At 38.4% G+C, this 15,776-nt stretch overlaps 1 protein-coding gene across 2 annotated transcripts in view; it reads left to right on the top strand.

Moving 5' to 3' along the window:
- Nucleotides 1-15,776, top strand: part of gba2 (glucosidase, beta (bile acid) 2) — a 67,187-nt gene that overhangs the window by 34,563 nt on the left and 16,848 nt on the right. For both annotated transcript variants that reach the window (XM_048602436.1, XM_048602438.1), the window contains 6 exons: nucleotides 1,265-1,418; nucleotides 4,107-4,232; nucleotides 6,273-6,457; nucleotides 7,606-7,710; nucleotides 9,778-9,885; nucleotides 13,199-13,350. In XM_048602436.1, coding sequence (XP_048458393.1) covers nucleotides 1,265-1,418; nucleotides 4,107-4,232; nucleotides 6,273-6,457; nucleotides 7,606-7,710; nucleotides 9,778-9,885; nucleotides 13,199-13,350 — 830 coding nt within the window. The remainder of the gene's footprint in view (nucleotides 1-1,264; nucleotides 1,419-4,106; nucleotides 4,233-6,272; nucleotides 6,458-7,605; nucleotides 7,711-9,777; nucleotides 9,886-13,198; nucleotides 13,351-15,776) is intronic.

The raw sequence follows: 15,776 nt of genomic DNA on the forward strand, positions 1-15,776 counted from the left end.
GGAGCTGGAGTTGGGTGCACTTCCCGCAGATGAAGTCAGTGGGGACACTAGTGGTGACCCTTACCTCCGACATTCTACAGGAGGAGCATACAACTGCCTTAACATCCATTCCCACTGTTCTGAATTCCCAAACAGACAAATTTTAAAAAAAATATATACTAGTAGCCTTACCAAATCAGCGCTCAGAACTTTTTTTTTTTGGTTAGAGGAGGAGGATGGGTGGGAGACACTACCTAGGTAGTGTTTCGGGTAAAGCAACCGCCCAAATATATTACCTCACTTACTCCAAAAATGGAGTCACGCGAGGTAAGACTTTTATAACCGAAAAGCTCACCTTCCCAGGCTGCCCTCGCGCTTCCTCCCGGACTCCCGCCGCTGAAACAACTGATTTTCATATAACTATAACCCTATCGCAATGCAATTGTCCTCATTGTCCACAGAATGGCACCTTTCCTGTAAGCTGACTTATCAAATTTTCTTAGGGTGGTTGAAACTAGAAAGGATTCAGAAAAGATTTACAAGGATGTTGCCAGGGTTGGAGGGCTTGAGCTGTAGGGAGAAGCTGAATAGTCTGGGGCTATTTTATCTGGAGCATCAGAGGCTGAGGGGTGACCTTATAAAATCATGAAGGGCATGGATCGGGTAAATAGACAATTTCTTTCCCCCGAGGTCAGGGGGAGTCCAAAACTGGAGATCCTAGGTTTCAGGTGAGAAGGAAAAGATTTAAGGGATCTGAGGGGCAACGTTTTCACGCAGAAGATAGTGCGTGTATGGAATGAGCTGCCAGAGGAAATGCTGGAGGCTGGTACAATTATAATATTTGAAAGGCATCTGGATGGGTATAAGAATAGGAAGGGTTTAGAGGGGAATGGGCCAAATATTGGGCAAATGGGACTAGATTTATTTAGGGTATCTGGTCAGTGTGGACGAGTTGGACCAAAGTGTCTGCTTTTGTGCTGTATATCTCTGATTCTATGTCTGTATAAGCTAATGATTTTGAACAAATTAATGTTGGGAGCTGCATTAAGTTCCACCCAATATATCAAAACAGCCTTCAGTGAAGAAAATCAGAACAGCTTTTGGTCTTGAATGTGTCATATGTACCAATGGTCTTAGTAAATATTTAACTCATGTACCTAATTGCCATCATGCAAAAAACATCTTGTTAAGCCGAAGCAAGGAATGGTGGCAGTATCCTTCACCCCCACATAAGTGATCCACATAACAATGAATTGAGTGTGTCACTTTTTTGTTGTGCACCCAGGAAAAGGTAAACAGACGGACAAAGGGCAAGTCATTGCAGCAGCTATTGCAGCTACCTGCCTTGTTCCAGCAAAAAAACAAAATGTTGTTGAGTTCTGTCTTGCGTGGGACATGCCTAAGATCTATTTTGGATCAAGGGAAAAAGAGCATGCAAGGTAAGAGAAGTAAAAGTGGAAAGAAAATCTCTTCCAATTTTCTGTGCATGTGTTTAACCTTGACCAGACCATTTTCAAATAAAAATTGTCTAGAACAAAGGCCATTTTGACCCAGTTGGCTATATTATTTGGTCTGCCCAAGTTTCAATCTCCTGAGAAAATTCTACAAGATATATTTATATATGCATTTCTCCCCAACTCTCAAAAAACTTTGTTAAGGAATGCTATGTAAATTTCTGAAGTGTTATGACAGAGGAGTTTATTCAGCCCATTGTCTGCATCAGCTCTCTAAATCAACTATACATCGTGTCATTTCCTCGCCTTCTCCCTATAACCCTGCATTATATTTCAATCTTTTTTTAGATAATCCAATTCCCTCTTGAATGCCTGGCATGAACCTGTCTCCGCCATTCTCAGTGTATTCCAGATCTTAACTGCCCACATGAAAAAGTTTCTCTTCATGACTCCATTGCTTCTTTTGCAAAATATTTAAAATCTATGCCCTTTTATTCTAATCCTTTCTCCAGTGGCAACAGCCTTTCTCTGTCAACTGCCAGACCCCTCTATCTCTTACTTCTTGAAGAGAAACTCCCAACTTCTCCAATCAATCTACATAACCGATGATTCCAGGGACAAGGAACTTTCACACAAATTTTTTCTGCATAATCTCTGATGTCTTCACATCTTCCCTAAAGTGTGCAGCCTAGAACTTGACACAGTATTCCAGTTGTAGCTGAACTAGTGTTTTATACATTGAACGTAATCTCCTTGCTCTTGTATTCTATGCTCCTATTAGTAAAACTAGAATTGCTATATTTTCTACAATCAACTTCAGTGATTTGTCCTTATCCGTACTCTGGTCCTTCTGCTCCTGTACCTCCATTTAGATTTGCACTATTTTTGTTCTTTATTCTCTGTCCATATTCTTCTGACCAAAATGAATCACTTTACATTTTTCCATATTGAACTTCATCTGCCGTCTGTCTGCTTATCCTAACAAATTGTCCTTTTTGAAGCTTTACATTAACCTTTTCACAGTTCACAATGCTGCAGAATTTCATATCATCATCAATTTTTGAGGTTGTGCCTTTTCACTAAAGTCTAGGACACTAATATATCCAAAAAAAAGTGTCCCAACATAATACCTGGTAATCTCCACCACAAACCTTCCTTCAGTCCAAAAAAGGCATCCATTTATCAGGACTCTGTTTCCTGTTACTCAGCCAATTTTGTATTTATGTTGTATTGTCCTTTTTCTTACATGAGAGAACTTTGCATTCAAATCTGCCATGTCACACTGATGCATGTCTTTTGGAAGTCCATGTACACCTCGTCAACATGACTATCATCAGTTCTCTGCCTCAAAATAAAAACTCCAGCTACTTAGTTAAAACAATCTGCCCTTAACTAGTCCATACTGACTTTTCTTAAATAATCCACATTTGCCCAAATGACTATTAATTTTATCCAAATATTATTTCTCAACTTTCCCAGTGCTTAAACACAACAGCCTAAAGTTACTGGGCTTCTCTTTACACCCTTTTTGGAACAAGAATGTATCATTTGTTATTCCCTCGATCTCCTTCACCAGGCAGAATAAAACAATTATGGCCAGTACTTCCACAGTTTTCTCGTATCCCTCCGTACTCTTGGATATATCTAATCTGGTGCTTTTGATTTATCGATTATAAGTTCACACACGTTGTCAAATACTATTTCCTTATCAATTTCAAATGTCTGCTGTTCATGAAAATGGTTTTATGAGGATGTTGATAATCCCTACCTGTCCACATCTTTGTAGCCCTCATGTACTAATTCCTTCACTGCTTTTTGCTCAGTCAAAGCAGGCAAGCCTGTTTACCTCACCACCATCCATTTACTCTTTAATATTTTAAGACTTGTATGTCTTCTATGTTTCCCATTGAAAGCTGGTTGTACATTCCCTTGTACATAAATATCCTTCTGAAGGTAGGGTGTCCAAAATTATACCCACTACTGCACATGTTTCCACAGTAGGGTGAGTAATGATAGTCAAAAGACAATGGAACGACTTCTGTTCATATTTTTGTTTTTGTTTTTGTTTTGGCCAAATGCTTTTATTGAATAGTCAGTACTTCTGGCAGTTTTTTGTCTTAATGGTCACATTATTGTGCATACCAAATAAACCTTCTACCTCTTGAACAGCTGCAGCCTTGTACTTATGCATTTTACATTACTTGAACAGGTTTGTAATTCATCCAGCGCAAACCAGAAAGTTTGATGTTTGATTTGTAGCTTGTGACAGGACCCATGATGGAACAACTTGTTAATACCAGTGCAGAACAAAACTGCCTTACATTCTCCAAGATATTATTTATTTGTGCATGTCTGACCTGCATGTTCTGCAACTTTTGTAGTTTTCCAAATATATCATAGAAGTTCATGCTTGTTTATCTTGTCGTTAATATGTTATTAAACAATCCCATGCTTGGTGCAATAATTTGAAGGGGAATTTAAGGTGACAACTATCATCTCAGATTTGAGACATTTGGGCTTCAACTGTTCCATCAGCATTTAAAATAATGTTGCTGAAAATAGTTAATCTTGTTGTGTTCATATGTATATTGGGATTGTTTATGTTGCTAAGAGAATATTAAAGCCCTCTGGTAATGGTGTATGTTGCTAACCTGAGTTAAATTTTGTTTCTAGGTGGTACACAAGCTTTTTTGGGACAAGTGGAGATGCTGCTCCTGCGTTGAGTCACTATTCCCTAACACATTACAAACAGTGGGAGCAAAAGATTGATGATTGGCAACGTCCAATTTTAGAAAATGGGTAAATAGTGCTAAGTTAAGCATAAGGCAAATTTGCATTTTATATTTAAACTTGCCCTTTGATGTTAAGTTTTTTTTTAAAAATAGGATAATTCATTTTGTCCACTTCCTGAGGCTTAAATTGCCTATAACCTATTGTTTAGAAGACAATGAAACAATGTGCATTGTCTAATTCGGTCCCCTACGTATGCAACATGTTATATGAGCATTTTATGCATCTTCAGTTAAATAGTTATGATCAACTTGAAAATTGTTTGTGCAGCTTACTAAAGAGCAGATTGAATGCTGTTCTGATCAGAATTTGCAATTGTTATTGATTTGTCATTGTATGGTGGAACTAAATTGGTGAACATACAGTTAAAGTGGCACGTTCTTGATTATGCATTTATTCTCCTGACTTGTTCATTATGTTCTGAAATAACAAATGAGGTCTCACTTAAAATCTAGAAGAAAAAGACTAATAAACCATTGTTGTTTGGAAACATAAGAGTTGTACCAAAGTAATGAAGTGCTGGAGAAACTCAGCAGATCTGGCAGCATTCTCTGTTTATGTACTTTGCAGTCTTCAGGACTCAACATTGGGTTTCAACAATCTCTGATTTTGAACAGCCTGTTCCAAGTTTGTTGCCTATGCCCACAACCCAAAATCCTGTTTTATATAGATTACTCTGGCACAACAACCCATGGTCAACCACCACCATTTTCAATCATTCACAGGTCTCATTAGGACCCTACTCGGTATTAATCTGCCTCTCAGCTTATCAGCCATCCCTTTCTATCTCCCTGTTTGTGCCTTGCTTTCGCTGTCACTCTATCCACCATTGGCATTGACCAAATATTTGACATTTTTTCGCTCCACAGATGCTACCAGACCTGCTGAGTTATTCCAACACTTCCTATTTTAGTTTCTGATTTTGAGCATCCGCAGTTCTTCGTTTTATTGAAAAAAATTGAGGCCACCAGAGTTTATCAAATCCTACTGCAATACATAAACTTTATTTTCTCAGTTGGCCTATGTTAATACATAATTTCCCCTTTTAATATCTATTCTTCCAGCCTTGAGAGGATACTGTTTATTTCTTAAGCTATAGGAACAGCAGACCTCTTATGTCACTTTAGCCAAATAAGACATTCACATTTCAGCCTAGACACTAAATTTTGGAACCTGTCCTTGCCTGATGTAACTGTTAAACTTCCCAGTATGGGACAATGGATTATATTACAAACAGCAGTCCTTTGTTTTGCTGAGTCTAATTAGGATTAGCTAATTCAACACTGTGCAGCTATCTATTTAAACCATTAGCGAAGCTGTAATTTTTATTTCATACTTTTGAATAATTTATATGTATTGACCAACAATTGCCGAATAAATTTGGCAGAGTAGAAATAATATAAATGAGATCAAATGTGTAGAGCAAATGTTAAAGCAGTTTGTATGGTGGAGGAGGTACTGAGGAAATACTAGAAATAAACCTACTTGGAATGTTGCTGATGAGGGCATCCCTCAAAGAGGAACTGTAGGTAGCAAAAATGTTTTAAATATTCCATATTAATACATCTTTAACTGAGCCAGGCCAGTCCATTCCATTCCATACCAAATTAAATTTTGCAGGGCAAAATTGTAGTTTTGAAATTTTATTAGCTAAACATAATTCTATATTTGTACTTTTGCTTTCATGAATTTTTATAATTTTGAATATGTTGATCTTCACAAATTGATAAATTGCAAATGCTATCATTGTTTCTTAAGAAGACAAACCTTGAAGTTCTCCTGAAGTGAACACTGCGCATCCCCCCACTTAATTACAAAACTAGACAGAATACCCACTCTATTTAAAGAAAATTGCCCTACTTACAATTATCTTCTGGTTAACTGACTTAAGCAAGTTTTTGTGGAAATGATCAGACCTGCATTTACACATTCTTGCACACCTGTTTTGCACATATTTATCACAAAAATAAAATCCTTTCTTTTTAATCTGAAACTTTGTAAATTTGGGGCATCTGTGTTCACATTTTTCTGTTCCCATTGATTCTACAGCCAGTTACCTGACTGGTACAAGTCAGCCCTGTTTAATGAACTGTATTTCATATCTGATGGAGGGACAATTTGGCTTCAAGTGACTGATGATTTAAATATAACACATGGCTTGACTATTAGGAAGGATGGGCTTCCACCTCTACCCAAAGTGATGAAGGAATATGGACGATTTGCATATTTAGAAGGTATATACACTGTTGATGTATTACATTATTCTGCGAGTGTAACAACAATCGATTTGTCCTATGGCCATCATCAGTGTGAATGGTTCTGAAGCTGTCATATCTTGGAGACTAATCCAGACATTTTGTTTTGCATAATTTCAATATTAAACTTGACTAGAAATTTAATTGTGTTTTATTTTCCAAATATTTACATTGAAATTGTCTAATTTTAATTAAGTTGGGCAATTGGCCAAATGAATACTTTGAAACAATATATAAAAAATACTTTGTCAACAAGTAAATAATTCTGCCATTATCTCATTTTTTGATTTTTGCTTTGTAAAGTCTAGTGGTGTACTTCCCAAACTTTTTCCTGACAAATCCATTTTAATGCCTCTGCTATCTTGTGATTCCAGAATTAAGATTGGTAGACAGGAAGTTGTTTCCATTGAGTGGATGCATCTTAGAACCCCTACAGTCCATTCAGCCCAACAAGTCCACACCAACTCTCTGAAGAGAATCCCACCCAGACACATTCCACCCCCCCACGCCTACTCTAAGCCTGTAACCCTGCATTTGCCATGGCTAATGCACTGAACCTACATATCCCTGAACACTATGGGTAATTTAGCATGGCCAATCCACTTAGCCTGCACATCTTGGACTGTGGGAGGAAACCGGAGCACCCGGAGGAAACCCACGCAGAACCAGGAAACGTGTGGAAACTCCACACAGACAGTCGCCCAACGGTGGAATGGAACCTGGATATCTGGCGTTGTGAGGCAGCAGTGCTAACTAACCACGGAGCCACTGGGTGGGAGATGGTTTATGTTTTAGTTTGGAGATTGTTTCCCCGTTTAAAAAAGGGAAGACTCCCCTATGATTGTAACAGTAATCAGTTCTTTAAAAAACAGATGGTTAAAGTACAAGCATTTGAAAGGGCATTGTAACTGTCAAACGAGACAGTTGCTGCAATGGAGCTAATGACTCCAAAATTTCATTGGCGTTGTGACTGATAATTTTGGAAACAATGATCCAGTAAATAGACAAGTGTGCCTAAGAAGCAACTACTAAATGTGGAACTGTTCTTTCCTATTGAAATGACTGTCTAGTTGTGTATAAAGAATAAAGTGCTGTAAAGTATTAATTATTTTTCTCATGCATTGTAGGACAGGAGTATCGAATGTACAATACATACGATGTTCATTTTTATGCATCATTTGCACTAATTATGCTATGGCCCAAACTGGAACTTAGTCTACAGTATGATATTGGTAAGTGATGTATACTCCATTTGGTGCATTTTACAAAAGGAAACTATTCTGAACTTTATGGGGCTAAAGTAATTGCCTGGTCTTCAAAGTTTATTCTCTTTTTTTTGGGATGTGGTCATTGCTGGCTAGGCCAGTACTTATTGCCAATCCCTAATTATCCTTGAAGGTGGTGGAGCCAGAGCTGTTTTATAGGTACATAACTAAGGAAAGAGTAGGGACTAAAAAGGCAGTCAGTGAATGGAGCCAGAGACACAACTGAGGTTATAAATGAGTACTTTGCATCTGTATTTACAATCTGTCTTATAAGGATGATGTATATCTAGAAATTAAGGAGGGGGGTATGAAATACTTGAACAAGTTAACATTGAGAAGGAGGCAGTGTTAGTGGTTTTATCAGGCTTGAAAATGGCTAAGTCTCAGGCCCAGGTGATTTGTATTCCAGGCTTCTTTGGGAGGCAAGGGAGGAGATTGCTCAGGCTCTGATGTTAATTTTCTAATCCTCTCTGATCACAGGGTGCCAGAGGACTGGTGGATAGCTAATGTAGCACCATTATTCAAGAAAGGTAGTAAGGATAAACCAGCAAATTACAGGCCAGTGAGTCTAATGTCTGACATCTATGGAAGGGAGACTATTGGCGGGGAAAAAAATTGAAGACAGAATTAATCTCCACTTGCAGAGGCATGAATTAATCACAGTCAGCATGGCTATTCAGGAGGGTATCATGTCTTAACAAATTTTATATATACCAGAACTTCAAGAGGTGAGAGTAGTGGCCGTCACTAAGGAGAAGAAAGGTCTGAAGGGGAAATTAATCACCCGGACTGGATTGGCTACACCCCAGGGTTCTGAAGAAAATAGCTGAAGAGATTTATGGAGGCATTGGCTGTGATTTTTCAGGAATCACTGGAGTCAAGGAGGGTCACAGAAGACTGGAAAATGGCTAATGTAACAACCATATTTAGGAAGGGAGGGAGGCAGCAGACAGGAAACTATAGGTTGGTTAGCCTGACTTTGGTCATTGGTGAGATTTTAGGGATGACCCTTTAGAACTGAGATGAGGAGGAATCTTTTCGGCCAGTGGGTGGTTAATTGGTGGACCTCATTGCTGCAGAGGGCTGTGGAGGCCAAGTCATTGAGTGTATTTAAAACAGGGAGGTTCTTGATGCGTAATGGGATCAAGGGTTACTGGGAGAAGGCAGGAGAATCGGGCTTGAGAAATATAACAGCTATGATCAAAAGGCAGAGCAGACTTGATGGGCTAAATGGCCTAATTCTGCTACTATATCTTTTGGTCTAAGAGGTTATGGTGGCATTGTATATAATGGTAGTTAGGCCACAGCTGGCAGTTGTGGCTGCAATACTATAGGAAGGATGTCATTGCACCAGAGAAGGTGCAGAAAACATTGACTTGGTTATGAAGAGAGACTAGATAGGCTGGGGTAGTTTTACTTCGAGTGAGAAGGCTGAGGTGGGACCTGTTTGATGTGTACAACGTTACAAGAGGCATTGATAGGGAGAAAAATTTCTCTTGGAGGGTTCAATAACTAAAAGCACAATTTTAAGGTAAGGAACAGGAGGTTTAGAAGAAACTTGAGGAAGAAAAAATTTCATCTAGGTAATTGAGTATCTGGAACTTGCTGCCAGAAAGGATGGTACAAGAAGGAACTATCAAGGAAGTATTTTATATGAGCACTGTTTTCTGTATGTTCGCTTACAAAGTAAATAAACTAATTCGTTGGTTTACAGATGATTTTGTTTAAATTGCATTGCTTGTATCCCTCCAGGAAGACCGGACAAATGTATGAGGGCACATATTGTCAAATCATCAATACAACAAGGCCTGTGATGAGCACTGCACCCCATGACTGCAAATTAGATTTTGAAAATTGATTTCTCAATTGTAAGGAATGCGGTTTCCACTAGTGGAAGAGACTTGCATGGAACCTGAGAATATTGTGCAAATCCAAAATTGGGCGTAGATTCAAATTTTTAGTTGTAATATAAAAGCAAAGCATTGAGAGTTGCTTACACATTTGAAAATTCATTGAAAATTTCTTTCTTTTAAGCTGCTGCTGTATTGAAGGAAGATAATACACAGCGAATACATCTGATGAATGGTAGATTGGCAAAAGTGAATACATCAAATGTAGTTCCACATGATATCGGAGATCCAGGTGAGATTTGATGCAATGTTTCTATGACAAAATTAAACTTGCATTTTGTCTAAGCGGAATAGGAGCAAATTGTTTTTTTTCTTTTTCCATATGACCATTTACTTTCGAGAATGCTTGCCCTTTAAAAGCTTGCAATTTCTCATATTGCTGTTTAATTTGGCATAATTTTATTGCTTTTTGCCTAGCTGCAGTTCTGCTATTGTTTTTCTATAATGTACGTTTAATTTATATAACACATTGGAATCAATAGGAAAAATTGTACTCTAGGCATGTGCATTTACATTAAATCACTCTGGTACTTTAAACAGACTCTCAGAAATGTTCATGTATGTGCTTGTGCCTATACGGGTCACTTATGTAATTGTTTTCTGTTCCCAGTTCCAGTTCCCTATTCTTTCCAGTGCCGTCTAATATTTTCTTCAAATGTTTGTTTCATATTCCTCTAGCTATGGTTGCTTGTCCATAGCCTACTAATTTGAATGAAAAAATACTTCCTTCTATTATATAGCTTCTTATGCTTTTTGCTCATTGACCTAATTTTGTGGTCAGCGTTGAAGGAATGGTGCTCTCCATTCATGCTGTTTCGAGCTACCCACAAGCCATTTGCAAGCCTTTGAATACGATTTGCTGTCATTGGATGGCTGAGCATACACACTGTCTGACTCTGAGGTGTGAGTGCTTTTTAAATAATCTGAAAAATTGAGATACATAGTCTAAACAAAGAAGTATTGATTAGAACATTTAATTGTGTAAAATATGGAAAAGGAAAGAAAGATGATATTGAGAGACAATTGGAGCTTTCCAATAGTCCCATTATCCTGTGCTTCTATTCATGTAGCTCGGACCCTATACGTTTTTCTCTTTAATTGGCATCAGTGTTTCCAGTCAAATACATAGATTGCTGTTAAGTATGCTTTGAATTGTTCTTGGTTGTGTTTCCATGATGGCATGACCTGTAGTTTCATGCATGATATTGCAATGTACTCTGATACAGATTATTGGGACGACAAGTATTGATAAACATAAGTCTTATGTTCCTATTTGTGATATTGGCCCATTTATTTAAGATACGCTAACTGGAGAATTGGTTATGAAAGTTTGAAATCCACAGTGCATTGAGTGTGGCTAATTCAGGTAGAAAGTGCAAGAAGAAATTGTGGTTTTGTGTGCAAGCTTTGAACTGGTTATGACTCCATAGTCTGCCTAGAATGCAGTAGGAAGCTAGAGTTCCATACTTCCGGGCAGCACAGTGGCTCAGTGGTTCGCACTGCTGCCTCACAGCGCCAGGGATCCAGGTTCGATCCTACCCTTGGGTGACTGTCAGTGTGGAGTTTGCGTGTTATCCCCGTGCCTGCATGGGTTTCCTCTGGGTGTTCTGGTTTCCTCCCACAGTCCAAAGATGTGCAGACTAGGTGAATTGGCCATGATAAATTGCGCATAGTATTCAGGGATGTGTAGATTAGGTGGGTTTATAGGGGAATGGGTCTGGGTGGGATGCTCTGTGGGCCAGTGTGGTCTGGTTGGGCCGAAGGGCCTGTTTCCACACTAGGGATTCTATGATTTCTATGATTTTCATTTCCTCAAATACCCAAAATGCACCATAGGCACTCCTGAGATGGTATCTCCCTGGAATATCATAAATTATGCAAATTACACCTCAATACCTGCTGAGGTTAACTCTCAATGCGGTCTCCTCTACGTTGGAGAATCAAAGTGCAGATTGGGACACACTTGTGTTCTGTCCGCAGAAATGACCCCGAGCTTCCAGTTGCCCGCCACTTCAACATATCACTGTTCTCTAGCCAACATCTCTGTCTTGGGCATGCTGTAGTGCTCCAGCAAAGCTCTGCCCAAGCTGGAAGAAGAGCATCTCATTTCCTGCGTGGGACCCCCAAAGCCTTCTGGACTCTATTGAGTACAACAATTTTAGGGCTTGAGCACCTTCTCCCATGTCCTTATCCCAACTCCTTTACGCTAGGCCTTGATAGCACATGGGCTGCTAGCACAAACAACCCACTGTCAGCCATTAATGGTGCCTATTAGCAGTTGCTCTCTCGCTCTCTCGCTCTCTCTCCATCTCCACCTATCGTTTACTCCGCCTCCTCCCTCCACCCCATCTTCAGCATTTATACCAATCTTTTCCTAGAAACAATCAGTTCTGAAGAAGGGTCACTGGACCTGAATATTAACTCTGCATTCTCTCCACAGATGCTGCCAGACCTGCAGAGTTTTTCCAGCAATTTTGTTTTTGTTAAAAACTACTTTTGTTCACCACAGACCTAATTCCATTATGACTATCCCAATACCTCAAAAATCAAATAAGACTGTAGAAAATTATTTAATCATCAAAGCAAATTACAAATGTGAAGATTTATGCCTATGAACGTTATGAAAGCTAAAACAAATCCAAATTAGGGCCTTGTATTTTAAACAATCTTTCTTCATTCTGGGTTCAGCCTTGACGCACCAGGGAGCTACAGTTCCCATGGCCTCTTCAAAAAAGGCATATTTCCTAGACAAATGTCTTCTTTTTTTTCCTGCCAAGGATGGGTCTCTATACATGAATATATGTAGCTTCTAAGCTGTTTTTGCACTAGTAACCACTTTCAGATTGCCAATTGGCTTGCAGTTTAGCTCATTATATTTGCTAGGAAATTGTCTAGGCATGGTGACTTTTTTTGAATTGAGAAGCCATGGGGTAATAACTCCCTGGTGCATTCTTTGTGGAAATTTCTCAACCTTTCACCCATTTCTCTCTCAGTATAAGATGTTGCTCCTTCTGAAATTTGGTTTCCTTGCATCTGATCTGATGAGTTCAAGCTGAAAGGTCTTGTCAGCAGCGATACTGAAGTTCTGTGCTACAAAGCAACAATCTGTAGTTTTCATAAGATTGAGGGTTAGATCTTCTAATAAAGGTTAAAAAGCTCAATATAAGAATTAAATAAATACAAAATGTCTAAAATATCTAAATGCTGGAAGCACAGACTTTCATTTCTGTTGAGTGAATATACAGATGAACATTTGGATTTCATTTGCAATCAACAGACTATCCATTGACTCCAATAAATGCACGTGGGTGGAATACCAGTTAACCAAAATTTTAGATTCGGAGCAAATTATTTAACAATGGAAGATGTTATTTAGTGGTTATGCTCTTGAACAAAGTAAAAGGAGGGTGGCATCCTGCTGGGGGAGGCTGCTGCCTAGATGTACTGTTCAATTTTTCTTTGTTATTTGGTTTCTTCAGTGATAAAAATCAGTTGTTCAAATCATTCCAGTTAAAAAAATGTCCTTCATAAAATCTTCCTGCTAGATGACGAACCATGGGAAAGAGTCAATGCTTATTTGATACATGATACCGCCGACTGGAAGGATCTCAACCTAAAATTTGTTCTACAAGTTTATAGAGACTACTATCTAACTGATGATGTCACATTCCTTAAAGACATGTGGTCTATCTGCCAGGTAGAGATTGTTCAATGACTGTTTTTTGTTTTTAAATTTTATGAAAGGTAAGTTGTTCTGTCTAAAATAATGCTTGAAATATCCTATCTAGGCAGTCTAAAGCCTAAATCATGGGTTAAGTCAGCCACTCAAATAGCTCGCAATCTATAATATGAATTGGGAAAGTGGAATTTGGACAAAACATATTTTTAATGTGATAAATAAGGAATAAAAATTTATATTTGGAAGGTCTTGAATTCACCGGTGCAGCAACTGATGTTCTGTTAATAAAGACTGTTGAAAGCCAGATCTTTAATTTTATAATGAAAGTTATATCACACTGTGTTTGTATTTGGAGATTTTTGGCTTTATGGGAATTTTTATAATGAATATTACAATGTTGCTATTAAATTCTATTTAGTTCAGTAGTGACCACATTGACAGCATATAGTTCTTCAGAATGTGGTTTGGAATTCAATGCATACCCAGAATGGTGCTTGCTACATACCACACTAGCGGAACATGATGGTGATTGTTCAAGATTTCCAGTAAATATTCAGGCATCGTGGGGTAGCTTCAGTTATGAGAGTCTGTGCAATTACCTGCTTCTGTCTAGGAAGATGATGGAATGTAATGTGGGAAAATATGAAGTTATGCACTTTGGCAGGAGGAATAGAGGAGCTGAATATTATTTGAAGAGAGACTGCAGAAAGCTACAGGACAGAGGTATTTGCCAGTCCTCATGCTTAAGTCACAAAAAGCTAGCATACAAGAACTGCAGATAATGGGGATGGCCAGTGGAATATTGCATATTAAAGAAATTGGAGCATAAAAATAGGGCAGCCTTGCTAAAACTGCACAAGGCTGTAAAAAGATCACAGCTGGAATACTGCGAACAGTTCTGGTCCCCTTATCTAAGCAAAGATATACTGGTGTTGAGGCAGTCCAGAAAAGGTCCACTAGATTGACTCTGGGAATGGAGGGATTTTCTTGCAAGGAGAAATTGAGTAGGTTGGCCCTATAATCATTGGAGTTTAGAAGAATGAGAGATGACCTTTATTGAAGCATCTAAGATTTTTAAGTAACTTGATAGGTTATATGGGGAAAGATTGCTTCCCCTTGTGGGAGTGTGGGGCATAATCTCAGAATAAGGGATCGCCCATTTAAGACAGAGATGAGGAGAAATTCCTTCTCTTGGAAGGTATTGAATCTGTAAGATTCTTTTGAGGACTATTCAAGGCTGAGATAGACAGACAGTTTTAATCCGTAAAGAATTCCAGAGTTATGAGGGAAAGGCAGGAAAGTGGAATTGAGGATTATTGACCAGCCATGATGTTGTTGAAAGGTGGTGCAGAATCAGTAGGCTGAATGTTCTGCTTTTTCTGCTGTGTTTTATGGTCCTGTGGTGATGCCAATAGAGCTACCTATTAAACCCAATTACAAAGTATCAAGAGTTCAGGCTGATTCTGGAGGGATTTATTTTTTCCGGATCTGGTAGACGTCAAATTGAGAGCTCAGCTTAATGCCATTTGGTTTGAGAAATTTCAAATCCGTAAAGTGCTTTTAGTCCACTAGTCAAAATAGTGATTCTTTTTCTTTCCTATGTTACAATAATTTTATAGATTGGATGAAATTAAATTTTTGACACTGCTGTGATTGTGTGCATGTGCCTGTTAATTTAAAAGTGGCCTAGTCTGAAGTGTGAATTATTTAGTCACCTGGACGATAGGAGAAATACACTTTGGGGCTAGTTTCTGTAATGTGTCTTAATTCTTAGGTCACGCTATTATATAACTAAATATTGGGTAATAAGTTGTTGAACCTGAGTAATGCCATTTCTATTTCCAAGCCAGTCCAGTGATGCTGAGCCTAAGAAAATATTGACTGCAGATCTGAAATGTGTATGTTGTTGGTTTGGGTTGGTGGCAATCTAACGCCTGATTTGAGCAATTATGGATTCAAGTCCCACTTCAAAATGCAATCTATATTTTGTAAGCATTATCAATGAATAAGCAGTTGCTATGATTTATAAGTTGCTGTGTTTTTCATAAAACAAATCATTGATAAAAAATAATTTTGTAAATTAATAAATTTTCACAACTAAAACCATATTAGTTATAGTAATGCTAATTTGTTGAATGTGTTTATTGTGGTTTCTTGTCTAACTAACTTGGGCTTTTATAAACATGCATAAGAATTAGGAGCAGGAGTCGGCGATACAGCCCATCAAACCCGTTCTGGCATTTAAGATCGTAACTGATTAGACTGTGGCCTTATTCCATTTTCTTATCCAACCCCACCCTCCATTCCCTACAACTCTTGATACTGTTGTTGATCAGAAAACTATCTAGAATATATTCAGAGATAGTAGGAACTGCAGATGCTGGAGAATCTGAGATAACAAGGTGCAGAGCTGGATGAGCACAGCAGGCCAAGCAGCATCAGAG

Source organism: Rhincodon typus, chromosome 1, assembly GCF_021869965.1.
Source record: "Rhincodon typus isolate 14 chromosome 1, sRhiTyp1.1, whole genome shotgun sequence".
NCBI lineage: Eukaryota > Metazoa > Chordata > Chondrichthyes > Orectolobiformes > Rhincodontidae > Rhincodon > Rhincodon typus.